At 40.2% G+C, this 16,541-nt stretch overlaps 1 protein-coding gene across 1 annotated transcript; it reads right to left on the reverse strand.

Moving 5' to 3' along the window:
• Positions 1-8,927: 8,927 nt before the first annotated feature.
• L1TD1 (LINE1 type transposase domain containing 1) lies at positions 8,928-13,899 on the reverse strand (the record flags this gene model as incomplete). The annotated part of the gene is made up of 2 exons (XM_045899079.3): positions 8,928-10,796; positions 12,904-13,899. Coding segments are annotated over 2 exons (2,580 nt in total), but the record flags the coding sequence as incomplete, so codon positions are not given.
• Between the last annotated feature and the right edge of the window lie 2,642 nt (positions 13,900-16,541).

A 16,541-nucleotide genomic window follows, 5' to 3' on the forward strand; every position in this document is an offset into this window, starting at 1 on the left:
GAGGGAGAGAGAAGACCTCCCGCTGAGCAGAGAGGCTGATCCCAGGACCTGGAGATCACGACCCAAAGGAAAGGCAGATGCTCAACCAACCGAGCCACCCAGGTGCCCCACGATGAAGGATATTTAATGTAAATGAGCCAAAGGCTAAAACCAAAGCAAGAAGTGAAAAACATAAAACTAGAGGAGATAAAAGATTAAGTGGGTAGAAAGAGGCCCAGTTCTTTGCTAACGCAGGGAGAAGGGAGAGAACAAGCCTGTAAAGACGTAAACTTAAAAGCACAATCTCCAAGTAGATAAATAGGTACAGAGCCTCCGCATAACCCCCAGTGACATAACGCAACCAGGTTTGTTATCTCACTAGAAGTCAACTTTGAAAGTTAAAAGGTACCCCATTTTTCCTCCTGAAATGTGTTTTCAATTACCTCCTTTGTCGGCAGCCAGAGGGAAGAAGCTGGTCCTTACAGTTGAGACAGCCGAAACCACTAACACCGTTATTGAAAGCAGTATGAGTAATATTTAGCAAAAGGTATAAAATGACCATGCTCTTTGATCCATTCATTCCAGTCCTGCTAGACTGTCCTCTGACAGGAGTCCTGTAGGGCTGAACAAAGGAAACATTCCAACCCTTAAAAATTTCCAAGTTTCTGTTTGTGCTGACTCCAAACGTAAAACCAAAGTGTCCAAAGGCAGGAGGAAGATTTAACAAATTATGGCATATTTATCTGAGGGATTATGCAGCAATTAAAATGATGGTAAAAAGCCTTTTAATGAAAAGATATCCTTTATTGGGGTGCCTGGGTGGGTCAGTCAGTTAAGCGTCTGCCTTCTGCTCGGGTCATGATCCCAGGGTCCTGGGATCGAGCCCTGCAGCGGGCTCCCTGCTCAGCGGGGGGCCTACTTCTCCCTCTCCCTTGGCCTGCCACTCCCCCTGCTTATGCTGTCAAATAAATAAAATCTTAAAAAAAAAAAAAACCGTTTATTAAGGGATATAGGCCGAAAATAAAACTCATTGGGCTCTAAAATTATACAAGGCATACAAATCATTATTTAAAAATCAATGTTCGAATAGCTGTGTTGTTTCAGTGATAAGTTTTGGGTAATTTCCCCTTTCCTTCCCTTTCACAAGATACAGGCACACTCAGCTTATCACAGAACCCCAAGGCCTCTAAACTGTCACCTTCTGATTCTGCTCCCCAGTCACTGTCCTTAGGCTTAGGAACCATTGCTATCCCCGTGTGGCTTGGCGGCTGCACTGTGCTCCTCAGAGATCTCTAAGGCAACATCAAATTATGCACTTTTAGCAGCTTGGACTGTTGTTTTTTTTTTTTTTAAGATTTTATTTATTTGACGGAGAGAGACACAGCGAGAGAGGGAACACAAGCAGGGGGAGTGGGAGAGGGAGAAGCAGGCTTCCTGCTGAGCAGGGAGCCCGATGCAGGGCTTGATCCCAGGACCCCGGGATCATGACCTGAGCGGAAGGCAGACGCTTAACTAATGAGCCATCCAGGCGCCCCTTGAACTGCTTATTCTTGACTGGAGTGGGGTAACTGCACTGATCTGACCCTAGAAACTGATCAAAGTAAAACATCATGTTCCTTTTTCTTGTGCAAATTTGGCAAGATATCAAAACATCTCCTCTATTTGATTCCAAGATTGGGTGTAGCTGTTCTATATCGATATTTGACTTCTTCCACCTTTTTTAACTAGGCTCCATGCCCAGTATGGAGCCCAATGCAGGGCTTGAACTCACAACCCTGAGATCAAGACCTGAGCTGATCTAGAGTCGGACGCTTAACTCACTGAACCACCCAGGTGCCCCTTCCATATCTCAGGCGTATGTCCTCTGATAAACCTCAGATAAACCTCTAATAAACCTGCTTAGGGCTCCCAGAGAACACAGTACTTCCCCTTTTATATAACTCCCAAGTCCTTTTTTTTTAAGATTTTATTTATTTGACAGAGAGAGACACAGCGAGAGAGGGAACACAAGCAGGGGGAGTGGGAGAGGGAGAAGCAGGCTTCCTGAGGAGCAGGGAGCCCAATGTGGGGATCAATCCCAGGACCCTGAGATCATGACCTGAGCCGAAGGCAGACGCTTAACGACTGAGCCACCCAGGCGCCCCCCAAGTCCTTCTTTAATGCCTGGCTTTCCCACTAAGACCATAAACTCTAAAGTCAGAGAATGTCTCTCTCAGCATAAAGGTGTTCGGACCCTCGGTAATGAGTTCCCACCTTCCCTTGTTGCAGTAAGAGGACATCTCTGTCTCTAAGGGCAGGGGTGTGCTGTCTGCCCTGGGGGAGATTACCACATATTCCCAGAGAAAAACTAACCATGAACTAGAAAGTAAAAAACACGGATTTTTAGGAGAGCCCGGGGCTTGTGCCATAAGAGAGCAACGGAAATTCTCAGCAGGAGTCAAGTCCTCTCAGGACTGGATTTTCCAGGCTGTTCTATCTACCTGGAAGCCCTTCTTCCTGTCTTGGCCCATCTAACTTCTAGGACCCTTCAGGGCTTGCTATGGGGATCACCTCCTTTAAGTCTGGTTTGACTTCCCAGACTATGCAGATTTGCAGGGAGTAAATAGTTTCTGAGAATGGCTGGAAACCATTCAAGGTTTGTTGCAAAGAATTTATTGATCCACTGATACCTTCTAACTCTCTTCATATGCTGCCTGTGGAGACAAGGATACCATGCGGGTAGGGATTTAGTCCCTAGGGTGTTTGTATTTCTTTAAAAATCTGGAGGCAATTAGGAATGTAAATAGTAGAGCCACTATGTAACGCAATATCAAACCTCCTGAAAAAATTAAAAATTACCATATGATCCAGCAATTCCATTTCTGGGTATTTACCACAAGAATTCAAAGCAGAATCGTAAGAGCTATTTACGCACACACCCATGTTCATTACAGTATTATTCACAATAGCCAAGAGGTACAAACAACTCAAATGTCCCCTGACAGATGGATAAAGAAAATGTGGGATATACACGCAATGGAATGTCATGCAGCCTTTTAAAAAGGAGATCCTGTTACGTGTTACAACGCAGATGAATTTCAAGGACATTATACTAAGTGAAATACGCCAGTCACAAAAGGACAAATACTGATAATGTCACTCATGAGGGATCTAAAGTAGTCAAAATCCTAAACAGAAAATAGAAACGTGATTGCTGAGGGAAAGGGAGGGGGGGTTAATGGGAGGTTTTAGTTTTGCAAGACAGAAGTTCTAGAGATGCTGCAAGATAACGTGAATATACTTAACACTAAACTGTACACTTAAGAATTTTTTTTTAAGGGGCACCTGGGTGGCTCAGATGGTTGAGCGTCTGCCTTCGGCTTGGGTCATGATCCCAGGGTCCTGGGATCAAGCCCCACATCGGGCTCCTGGCTCAGTGGGGAGCCTGCATCTCCTTCTCCCTCTGCCTCTCCCGCTGCTCATGCTCTCTCTCTCTCTCTGTCTCAAATGAATAAAAAAAAAAAATCTTTAAAAAAAAAATTAATAAAGCCAGGTTTCCCAAAGTGTGGAGTTTGGCACAAAAAAAAAAAAAAAATTTTTTTTAAGATGGTAAAGCTAATGGTTAATTACTTTACTAACTGTGGTAATTGTAACCACAATTAAAAAGAAATTAAACCCAGGAGGCAATATGCTAAAATACCAGTAACACCAGTTTGATATTGATGGCCACTTAGAATTCTCATCATTCTTCTTTCTGTTTCTATAAATTTGTGCAAGTAATGTGTATGATTTTTCATTTCCTCATCTACAACATGGGGGGGTAATCACACAGAATATTTTAGTGATGAGAAAGGAGAGTATGTGCAAGAAAAGCATCCTGGTGTTTAATACACAGAAGTTCAGCTGCCACCACTCTTCTCGCTCTTGGTCCTCACCAGCCTTCCAACACACTCGGCTGACTCCCACGAAGAAACACATGCCCAATTAATGGCAGACTGGTTCCACAGATCAAATACATACAATAGCATTTAAAGTCATGCTTGTTATTCCACAAGTCTAATAAACAAAATGGATGAGGAAATGAACATTTTACTTTTATCAAATCTCCAACAATAGAGCCATCTTTGTGTGTGTGTGTGTGTGTATATATACATATATATACACACACACACACACTTTTTTTTTAAGGGCATTGCTGTAATTAAATCAACAGCCTATAAGTCATAAACGTAACAATCACTGAATTTCCACATATTTCACCTTCAAACCAAAACTTATTTACCAGAATGGCTCAAGCCTGGGGAGATGGGGTGGAGCTGGACTGTGGGCAACTTGGATCAGGCAGCGGCAAGCCTCTCCCCAAGACAACACACTAAAGATTAGTTATTTCCTATATAGTGTATAAAATTTTTAAGTTTGCCTTGTGGCAAAAAATTTCAAAACTGGAGCTCATGGGGCACCTGCCTTCAGCTCAGGTCATGATCTCAGGGTCCTTGGATGGAGGCCCACCTTGGGCTCCCTGCTCAGTGGGGAGTCTGCTTCTCCCTCTGCCCCTCCCCCTACTCATGCTCTCTCTCACTCTCTCAAATAAATAAAATCTTTAAAAAAAAACACACACACAAACTGGAGCTCATGCCTCTTCTACAGCCCCTACACCATTATTCTAGGAGACTCCGTCAATCCCCTTTTATAGCCTGAAATCCCCTTAGCACTCATACTACTTTGAAATATTTTATTACGTTCTTTCTTGGAAAAAGTGGAAATTGTAAATTTCAGAAAAACAGATCAATGAAACAGAACAGAGTCAGAAAACTGGCCTACTATTTGGCAATAAATAAAACTTCACTTCTGACTTAAAACCATATATGAAAATGGATTTTGGGTAGATTAGAGAATGAAATGTAAAAAGTTAAAATGTAAAGCCACACCCAGTGCTGATGTGAGTATGGAGCAACTGGAAACATACCTTGCTGGTGGGAATGCAAAATAGTTCAACTACTTTGGAAAATAGCTTGGTATATATATATGTTTACCATACAACCCAGCAATCCCACTGCAGACATATATCCAAGAGAAATGAAACCTTAACCTTACGTTCACACAAAAAATAATACATACAGAAATGCTTATGGCAACATTTTTGGAAATTGTCAAAAACTGTTCTTCAACTTGGAAATGGATCAACAAACTATGATACATCCATAAAGCACACTACTCAGTGATAAAATGGTAAGAATGATTGATAAAAGCAATGTGGATTAATCTCAAAGGCATTATGCTAAACGAAAGAAGCCAGACTCAAAGGGTAATTTTAGAGACTGAGGGAACAATTCTGTATTTTTTAAAAAGATTTTTACTTTTTAAGTAATCTCAAAACCAATGTGAGGCTTGAACTCACATACCCAAGATGAAGAATCATAAGCTCTTCCGACTGAGCCAGCCAGGCACTCCCATCTTGATAGCAATTATATACCTGTATCCACTTATCAAAACTTGCAACACTATACGTCATAAAACATGTTACTATATATAAATTATACATTAATTTTTTAAAATGGAAAAACATAAAAAAAAACATGTAGAATATTTGTAGGCAGGAAAGCAATTCTTAAAGACTTTAAAAGCATCAACCATAAGGCAAAAACAATTATGGGTCAGATTCCATAAAATATTGAGGATTTCTGTTCAAAGAGGATAGAATAGACAAAATTAACAAATGAGTAATGGGGGCCCCTGGGTGGCTCAGTCATTAAGTGTCTGCCTTCAGCTCAGGTCTTGATCCCGGGGTCCTGGAATCAAGCCCCATCGGGCTCCCTGCTTCGGGGGAAGCCTGCTTCTCCCTCTCTCACTTCCCCTGCTTGTGTTCCCTCTCTCGCTGTGTCTCGGTCAAATAAATAAATCTTAAAACTAAAAAAAAAAAAAGTGAGTAATGAACTGGGAGAAAATATTTCTACTATCTAAAAACAATATTGGATTACTATCCAGTTATACAAAGAACTCTTGTAAATCATCAAAAGAAAAAGAGGCTTTGGGGCGCCTGGCTAGTTCAGTAGAGCATGTGACTCTTGATCTGAGAATCATTGAGTTCAAGCCCCACATTAGGTGTGGAGATTACTGGGGGAAAAAAAAAAAAGGCTTTTTTTGGTCACTGATAAAAGAGCAAAAGATATGAATCAGCAAATTGAAAGGGTGAACTCTAAATGACTACAAAAATATATGGACGACTTCTCAACTTCGTGAATTACAGAAATACAAATTAAAACAGGATACCATTTTACAACCATTATGTTGGGAAAAATTAAAAAGTTGAGTGGGGATGTAAGAAAGTAGGAACTCCAGTGAAATACATAGATAGTCAAAGCATATATGACAACAGAACTCTGACCAGCAACTTCTACAATTAGCCTGGGAAACCAAACCACCTTTGCAGCAGTTGGCCTAGAATGGTCAGACTTGGTCAATGACTACCAAATTCCGTTTTTGCTCCCATTTCCAACTCAGGGCCAACCAAAGCCAAATATGTTCCCCAAAGTCATCACATAAGATGCCCTACTCCTGGGGCACGTGGGTGGCTCAGTCAGTTCAGCATCTGCCTTCAGCTCAGGTCATGATCCCAGAGTCCTGGCATTGAGCCCCATGTTGGGCTCTGCTCAGCAGGAGGCCTGCTTCTCCCTCTCCCACTCCCCCTGCTTGTGCTTTCTCTCCCTGCCAAATAGAGATGCCCTGCTTCTAGTTAGCTTCCCATGCCAATAACCTCCAATGGTAGCATACCTGGAACCTCTCCTTTTGTTCCACTATAAAGCTTTCCCACTCCTAACTGCCTTTGAGTTTTTGATACTGGCCATGCTGGCTGGCTCCATCATAGTAAGGTCTGAATGAATACCTTGGGCTTGTTCTCATCTGGGTGGTCTTCACTTTTCACAAACTAGAACCACTCTGAAAAACAAACTGGCAATCCTGAGTGGAATTAAGCATAAGCTTACATTAGGATCCAAAGGGTACTCTTGCCCAGGTCCCTAAGGGGGAAGGGATAAAGTTGGTCATAAACAATGGGGGGAAAGAGGGAGACGGAGCAGCTTAGGTGTCCACCACTAGACAAAGTGATAAAATATTAAGGATGCATACTGTCAAATTCATTAGAAACAATGAGTTAGATGTGCATAATAGATTATCTTTTTTTTAAGTATTAATAGTAATAGATAAGGTCCAAAGCATAATTCCATTCCCATAGGTTAGAAACACAATCACTGACAAAAGGACATTTTAGAAGAAAAACATCCAAGGACTTACAAGACTTGTGTTAGTGGGTGGATACTAGGGGAGAGAATAAGGGCAAGATTAACAGGAAAATACAAGAGATTTTGAACAGACTTGATAAAGTAGCAGGGTGTGAAGGGTATTACCAACTGTCTACTTTTGTGCTAGAAATTCTCACCCCTCCCCACACCCTGGGAAAAAAACAGCTTAAACACTATCCCCAAGTAAATGCCACAAGGGGTTTAGACTGTGTAGGAGTATGTCAACGTAAGCATCCATGTTGGAGGGTTCTACAAGACAGGCTTTCTCTCAATCTGGCCACTAGAAGTGTATCAGCATCAGCAGAATTGTTGCCTGATCTCCTATAATCATCTACAGAAACAGGCTATTAGTCTTGAAGAAAGCAGCGCGTGGGCATCCTAACAGTTCATGAACACTGTATTAAGTTTCCTGGAGCTGATAACAAAGTATGACAAATAGGTGGCTTGGAACAGAAACTCAATTCTGGAGACCAGAAGTCGGAAATCAAGGTAGTGACAGATCACGCTTCCTCCAAAGGATCTATCCAGGAATCCTTCCTTGTAACTTAACTCTAGTTATGTAAGATGTTATCATTGGGGGAAGAGGATAAAAGGTACATGGGACTATACTATTTTCTCAACACCTCTTATCATTTCCTAAGTAGAGCAAAAGGTAAAAAGTATTTTTACAGAAGAAAAACTGGGGGGAAAAAAGCCTATAAGCCAGACATAGCAATGAAATGCAGCAGAGTAGAAATAGAAAAATAATGGAGTACCTAAGATTAATGTTTTCAGTTTTCTAACCCACCCATTCCCAACACAACTGAAAATGGCCTCCTGTGGTGCTCACTCACTCTAAAATCAACAACTGGGGGGCACCCGGCTGGCTCAGTTGGTAGACCATGCAACTCTTGATCGCAGGTTTTAAGTTCAAGCCCCATGTTGGGTGTAGAGATTAAAACTCAACTCAACAACTGGGAGGGCAACCAGCTTTACTTTAGATCTACTGGCCAGGAAGCAGGATTTCCCATCTACTGAGGATTCTTATGTTGGGCACAGAATTTTACAAGAAACCTGAGAGGAAGGAATGAACCCAGTTACGTATGAAGGAACTAGAGACTCAAGAGGCATTAGTAACCTGCCTGTGGTCACACAGTAGAGTTAGAGCTCAATGCCAGGTGTACTGAGGCCAGGGCATTTAAAGTTGCAAGGTCCATGAAGGTCAGAGTTGTTAAGGACTGAACTGAGAAAGGCTGATTTCAAATGCTGGGCAGAGGACACTTTTTGTTTTTTTTTTTGTTTTTGTAAATTAAATATATTAAATAAGCCCTTGGGAGCAAAAGCCATAAAATGGTTACATCATTTTCTTCATTTCTTATCTGTATGTTGCAAATCAATTTATTTTATTCTAGACTAACAATTGAGAATACATTAACGTCCAACATTAGGAAAGAGATCTGATCTCTTCATTGGATAGCTTTATGCAATAAAATGTAAAGATTAACTATGTAATAACAAAAGTAAGCAAATGAAACATATTCAAAGGAAAAAGGTTTAATATAAAGATTCAAGATTCACATCATGATAAATGATCTAAAACTGAGTACCTTCTTGTGACAAAAGCTCAACTTTTGCATATTTTCCCTATTTAACTTTTTTTCCTGTTTTTCTATTACTTTCACCCCACCTCTCCCCATGGTTACATTGACAGATTCCCTCCCTCTCCCCAATAGTTTAGAAAGCCTACTCTTGCACAAGCTACCATGATTAACACTAATTTTAACACACACCCTTTAACTTCACCAACATCTAAGTAGTATCTGTAACCTTCCTTTCCCCTACTCCCCAAGTATACTGTTCACAGTCCATCCTCCTGGGTAGAAATGTGGCATTTTAATTTCGTTTTCCTTTTTGACTCTTGCTGTGGGAGGAAGGTAATATATATTGTGTGTACGTGTTTATAGTCATCCTAGATTGCTAAAGTATATCCTCCAGTAATTCTTTCAAAGAGGGTATGCAAGAAACAAACTTTGTGAACTCTTCGGTATCAAAAAATGTCTTTGTTTTACCTTCAAAATCAAATGCCAATTTGGCTGGGTATAGGATTCTAGGTGTAAAGCCTTTTGCCTGCAGAACTTTTATGACATTGCTCCACTGACTTCTAGCATCTAGAGTATCTAATGATAAGTCTGCGGTCATTCTGATTCTTGTTCCTCTGTAGGTTATTTCTCTTTTTCTGGAAGCCTTTAGGATTTTTTCTTTATCACTGCAATTCCCAAATTTCACCAAGATGTGTCTAGGAGTGAGTCTCTTCTCATCAATCTTACTAGGTATTCGGTAAGCACTGACCACCTCAAGACTTGAATCCTTTAGCTCTGGAAAGTTTTCTTCAATGATTTCCTTAATTATTTCCTCTGCTCCATTCTCTTTATTATCTTTTTCTGGAATTCCTATCAAACGGATGTTGGAACTTCTGGATCTATCCTCTATGTCTCTTGACCTTTCTTTATTTATTATCTGTTTGGCCATTTGCATTGTATCCTTAGAGAATTCTTCAATTCGGTCTTCCAGATTGTCCATTCTCTCTTCAAGTGTGTCTATTCTGCTATTCAGAACATCTACTGAGTTTTTTATTCCCAAGACCTCTGGAAGGTAATTTTTAAGATTTGCAACCTCCTCCTGTAGCTCTCTAAAGTTGTTAATTACATTTCTTCTGAAGTTTTCTTCAGTTTCTTGTATTAAGTCTGTTTCTTTAGATGTTTGCTCATCTGTTAGCAGAGTTTTGTGTCGCTCTTTCTCAGTCTTCCTTAAAAATTTGGTGATTCCTGATGGAGTACTCAAATTTGTACTTAAATGCCTTTTCTGCTTATCAGAACTTATCTCTAGTGATTTTGAGGGAGAGGCCAAACGCAAGATTGGACAGACTGTCCCAATTCCTTGGTTTCTGGGCATAGCTGTTTCCTTTTTATCCTGGGTTTTTTGTGCCATCTGGTGTTTCACCAATTTTTTCTTCTCAAAGTCCTGAGCCAAATAATCATAGGCAATTTCTTTAAGCCCATCTGAGGCCTCTTTTTTCTCAATCTGGGAGGCAGTCTTTACATTTTCTACCTCAGAGTCCTCTCCTTCCTCCCACGATAAAACTACTTCCATTTCCCACTCTGAACCTTTTTCTTCCTCTGGCTCAGAATCTTCTACCTCTTTAATTAAAACAATCTCCAAACCACTATTTTTTTCTTCAACTCCACGTTGTGTATTTACCTCAGAATGACGCTGAAAGGTTGAATCCTGTTTCTCACGTAATACTGAAGCCTCTTCTTCTCCCTCCTCCTCCAGCCCTGAAGTCTCTTCTTCCTCCTCCTCCAGGCCTGAAGCCTCTTCTTCCTCATCCAACTCTGAAGCCTCTTCTCCCTCTTCTTCCAGCTCTGAAGACTCTTCTTCCTGAATCTCTAAGTTCTTCACCTCCTCTGGCTCAGCAACCTTTACTTTTTTAACAAATAGAAAACTCAAGCCATCACTGGCTTCCCCATCGGCTCCATGCTTCAAATCTAGTTGAGTTTTTTCCTGAAAGGAAAAAAAAATGTATCATTTGTCTTTTAAAGGAATTAATCCTTTCACTCTATAAGTTTAATTTGACTACATATTTTAACAATTACCAAATATCTAGAAAATTATTTATTACTTGTTCTTGAATGCCTAGGTCCCCAAACAAGTCAAGTTTCCCCTATGATAACCCCATCACACCTGTTATCTGTGTAGCACCTCAACAAATTTCTACGAGGTCATAATGTTTAGTGTGTTCCTTCTATATTCCCAATACGGACTCTCAAGAACAACTTGTGTTAGTGAATATCTGATTACATGCAGGATCCTATGATAGAGAGACTTCTCTAACTTCAGGAACACTACAAAGTACCCCCACCCCCCCCAAAAAACTCACATTTCCTTTTCCCCCAAAGGAAACAAAAGTAAATCTAGTATTTCTTAAAGATGCCATGTGCAGTTCAAACTACAGTCACATTACTCAAAAGGAAAGCATGTTTTGGTTAGGAGTACAGGCTCAATTTAAGACCACTTTGTTCAGGGGCACCTAGCTGGCTCAGGTGGCAGAGCCTGCGACTCTCAATCTCAGGGTCATGGGTTCAAGCCCCACTTTGGGCATGGAGCCGACTTAAAAAAAAGATTGCTTGTTCAAACCCAGCTGTCACATTTGCTACTGGTACATCAAATTGCTAGAAGAGCATCTACTTTGGATAGTTGTGAGGGTTCAATAGGACAACCTAGGTACTGAGCTTGAGACAGTATCTGTAATATAGTAAGTTGGCTCATAATATTCCTTGGAACCATGTCCTTGCCTCTGAGCTTTTCACTTAATGCTCCCTCTGTTACGGACTCTTCCCTATTTAGGGCTGGCTAGCCACTAATTGTCCTTCCACCTCCCCAGACCCTCCAGGACAGGCTGGGTGCCTCATCTGTGTAAATCGCCAGGAAACAGTTAATTTCTGAGGACCCATCAAAAATACTGGCTTACAATACAGACCTCTGAGGAGATATTCTATTCATGAATTGGCATAATAAATATTGTTAAAATGTCTATACTACCCAAGGCAATCTGCAGATTCAGTGCAATCTCTACCAACATCCCAATGGCATTTTTCACAGGATAGAAAAATCCTAAAATTTGTATGGAACCACAAAAGACCACAAATACCCAAAGCAGGAGGCATCACACCCTGATTTCAAAACATATTACAAAGCTATAGTAATCAAAACAGTATGGTATTGTATGGAACTCACAAAAACAGAAACATAGATCAATATAAACAGAATAGAAAGTCCAGAAAAAAACTCAAAGCATATATGGTCAACTATTTACTGAAAAAGGACCCAAGAATATGGAATGGGGCTAGTGTCTTTAGTAAATGGTGCTGGGAAAACTGGACAGTCACATGCAAAAGAATGAAACTAGACTACTATCTTGCACCACAGACAAAAGTAAGAAATATACACATATCCAAGAAGAGACAGAGAATCTCTACAATATACCACAGGAATTATCTTTTAGGATTGGAATCACAAAAAATATTCAGAAAATAACCGAAAGTGTTTTCAATGAAATCAAATACATGGAAACATAATCTAGTATGATGTAAGAAACAGAAAGATAATCTAATATGATGTAAAAACAAAAATCCATACATGGAATGGATAACAGCTAGATATTAACATTAATGAACACTCGAATAGGCTTTAGTAAAATAGGTTTATTTGCATTTCCGTGACTGCTAATGAAGACTGACCAGGACTGCTTTATAAATTCAAAGTTGAACATACTTATTATACTTGATTTTTTTCATCATCCTACTGCATGAGGGCTTTTAATTGAATTTACTCATTTGTTTATTTCTATTTTTTCCTTTTAATGATTTAAAAGCTACTATCCTAGTGTTTATTTTTCCTTTTAATGTCTGTAATGAATATGTACAATCTCTTCTCAAGCTCTTCCAAGCTGCCAACACCATCCATTAAAAGAAAAAAAGCTATTAAGTTATTACTTTTAATGTCATGCTTTTACTTTTAAGAAATTGTTTTTTAAAACTTGTTTAACCTTTGGAATAACTTTGTCAACCACTACTTATTCTCTGTACATGAGCTCCACAGGTCTACTTACCACTTTTTCTTGAATCCCGTACCTTCTTCCTCTCTTTATTTTTTCCTTTTGTGGGAGTACATCTTTCAGTAATTCGTTCAAAAATGGTTTTTGGCTAATAAAATTGCTGAGACTTTGCATATCTGAAAAGGTCCTTACTTCACCCTCACACTTAAATGTTAATTTAACCTGGCATAGAACTTTAGGTTCCAGATCATTTTCCCTCAGAATGTTGAAGATGTTACTCCATTGCTTCCTAATGTCCAGTGTTGCTGATGAAAAGTCTGCCACCAGTGTAAGTACTGCTCCTTCATCTTCTCTGGAGGTTTTTAGAATTTTCTCTTTATTCTTTAAATTCTGAGGGATTTTCTCCTCTCTTTTTTCTCTGACCGGTTCCTCCTCTCCAATCTCTCGGTTCTCTCGTGTTACTTCTATATGGATACTACGATCTCCCCAAGTGTTGTCTATATTGCTTATGGCTTCTTCCACACTTTCCATGCCTTTGTCATTTTTTGATTCATCACAGGACAATTCCTTACCTTGGTTCATACTGTACTCTTCAGCTTTGTCTAATTTGCTACTCAGCTCACTTACTTCTTTTCTTTTAAAAGTCAAATTTTCACTATCTTCAACTATTTCAGAGTTTGCTCCTTCTATTTTCTCTACCAACCCTGTTTTTTGTGTGGCTAAACCTTTTATTTGTGGCCACTCCTTGTTGGTACTGGAGTTGTTTATATTTTTCACTTCATGTATTTTACTTTCTACTCCTAAAATTTCCTTTAGGTCCTTTTTAAGGGATTCCCTTATCTCTTCAACCATGAAGTCCAGATTTTCCATCAAGCCCTTAAACTTCATCAGCATAACTGCTGACATGTCTTTGCATTTTAAATCTAATACCTGAGCCATCTCCTGGTCAGTTTCTATCAACTGAATTCTTTCCCTATGGGTGCTATTTTCTTGTTTCTTTGCAAGTCTAGCAATTTCTGACTCTACAATGGACATTGCAGATACGTTGTTTTATTTTATTTTCCTGAAGAGTAATTTTTGTTCTTGCAGCTCTGCTAGACTCCCCCAAACTCAAAAATCCTTAAAATATATATAATCTGAAATATAAAAAAAAATAAAGACTCATTTACTAAAGAATTCTTTTGAGAATCACAGTAATCAAGAACATAAATGTGGTTATTAAGTAAACTATGAGTACTCCACAACAATTTAATATAAAGGGTAACAAGATGGGTATATGTATGCCAAAAAAAAGTCAGAACTCAAAATTCACACATTATTAAAACCCCATTCAAGTAAAGTTTTCAATGCCATAAATCAACCAAATAGTAGATTAAAAAGGCTGAGGGAAATCGGCCAGTTTCCTATACTATTGACTTGTGGGGCACCTGGGTGGCTCAGTCATTAAGCATCTGCCTTCGGCTCAGGTCATGATCCCAGGGTCCTGGGATCGGGCCCCACATCGGGCTCCCTGTTTGGCAGGAAGCATGCTTCTCCCTCTTCCATTCCCCCTGCTTATGTTCCCTCTCTCGTGCTGTCTCTCTGTCAAACAAATCTTAAAAAAAAAAAAAAAAAGAAAAAGAAAAGAAACATTATTAAAAGAGTGTACCATACCAATTTTTGGAAGTTTAAGGTGACTTGGATGGAATCTTACACAAAATGGAAAGAGAAGCCCCTTTTTTGATTGCAGAGAGAGTTAACATTAAAGACTTTAATTTCTTAAAACCAGCTCTCCGGGCGCCTGGGTGGCTCAGTCGGTTAAGCATCTGACTTGGTTTCAGCTTAAGGTCGTGATCTGAGGAGGCTTGGAGCTCTGCACTCAGCAAGGAGTCTGCTTGAGATGCTCTTCCCCCCTCCCCCTGCCCCTCCCCCCTCTTCACACAGGCTCTCCCCCTCCCAAATAAATCTTAAAAAACAAAAAACTACCCAGCTCAAGTCAATTCAGAATATTACTTTCCAGAATGCAAGTATTAAGACATACCCTGAGGGGAGGAGAATAACTAAAACCCATGCCTACTCGCACCTCATAAAGGCCCCTTTTATCTTTGCTTGAGACTCACTTAGGTTGTTCATTTTTGTTTCTCATCTTCCACTCTACTGTCCTGACCCTGCATGGTGGAGAGGCAGAGACCACTCCCATTCCTCATCCTTTAGTTCACAGGGATGAGAAGAGGGTATACACAATACACACACTTTGGACAACAGCCAGGATGCCTGTTCCTGAACCTTTTCCTCTGCAAAGTCTGGTAGGTATTCAAGTTTTAAGCAGTTGAGTTTACTGCTGATACACTAACAATTGTACCCCCTACTGATTAATCACTGCTGTCAAGACCCCAACTGCTTGAACTTGCAGGTATGAAAAGAAAAATTGAATCCCCTTTAACAGAATTCAGCAACTTAATGGAAGGAGACTAGAGCAAATAAAACTGCTAGCTATTATTGAAGCAGATGAACAAGAGAAAGGGGAAACAGGACTTGTGAGTACGTATAGTAACTTTGAGGGAAGCATCTAATGGAAGGATACAAAACACGGATCATAGGAATAGAACCCCCCCCACACCGGAATTAAGTCATCTGACTGAAAAAAAAAAAAATCATCTGATCCGGTGCAAGGTTAATAAAATATGCATATACATCTATATATAATCCTGATAAAACTTCTGAATGCAGACATGAGCCATATAAGTTCCCAGACACTCATTCACATTTAGTGAGCACAGACTATATGCTAATTAGATAGTAAAGGAAAAAGATGTTGACCTAGATGGGGCCCCTGGGTGGCTCAGTCACTTAAGCACCTGACTTGATTTCAGCTCAGGTCATGAGCTCAGAGATGGGAGTCCTGCATTGGGCTTGTGCTGGGTGTGGAGCCTGCTTAGGATTCTCTCTCTCCCCCTTCCCACAGGGGCTCTCTCAAAACAAAACCCAAAAAACCCTGACACGGGATCTCCCCTTCAGAACATCTAGGGAGAGACAAGTACCAAATGGCAACCGTGCCAACTTACAAGGTTAAGGGGCAAGGGTCAAGGGTGTCTAGACCAGGTGTCATCTGATGTATTCAGTGAGACCCAGGACGGCTTCCCTGCCCAAGCAGCTCACACTGAATCTGAGAAATAAGCAGCAGTTACACAATGAAGAATGGAAGCAGGTACATTCCACACCCACCAGGCTGGAGCGAGCATCTGTGGAAGGGTAACCTACAGGAGGAGGGAGCACAGGGGACGGCTTTGGGGCATTCGCCTTCCCTACTAGACAAATGCTTGCTATGCACCGAAACAAAGGGCCAAGAAAGAATCAGGTTTTAAAGGAAGAGCACAAATTTTGTTTGACCTATCAAGTTTGAGGTGCCCCTGAAATAATTAGAGAACAAGCTAAGTGGGTCTAGAACCCAGCCTAGTTTCTGCTCTGCAGATACACATTTGTGAATCATATGCCCATAGGCAGTTAATTCCGTAACTAACAAACATTCAAGAAAGAAAAAAATCAAATTAGCATGAGACTAAAGATGAGATGATAAACTATATACTGGGAGAAAATATTTCCAAGACACATCTGATAAAGGATTGTTATTCAAAGTATACAAATTCTTACAATTCAGTATAAAGAAAATGAACAACCTGATTAAAAAATGGGCAAAAGACCAAGAGACACCT

This window comes from Mirounga angustirostris, unplaced genomic scaffold, assembly GCF_029215605.1.
Source record: "Mirounga angustirostris isolate CCGP_5_RB_7025 unplaced genomic scaffold, mMirAng1.0.hap1 SCAF_4, whole genome shotgun sequence".
Taxonomy (NCBI): Eukaryota; Metazoa; Chordata; class Mammalia; order Carnivora; family Phocidae; genus Mirounga; species Mirounga angustirostris.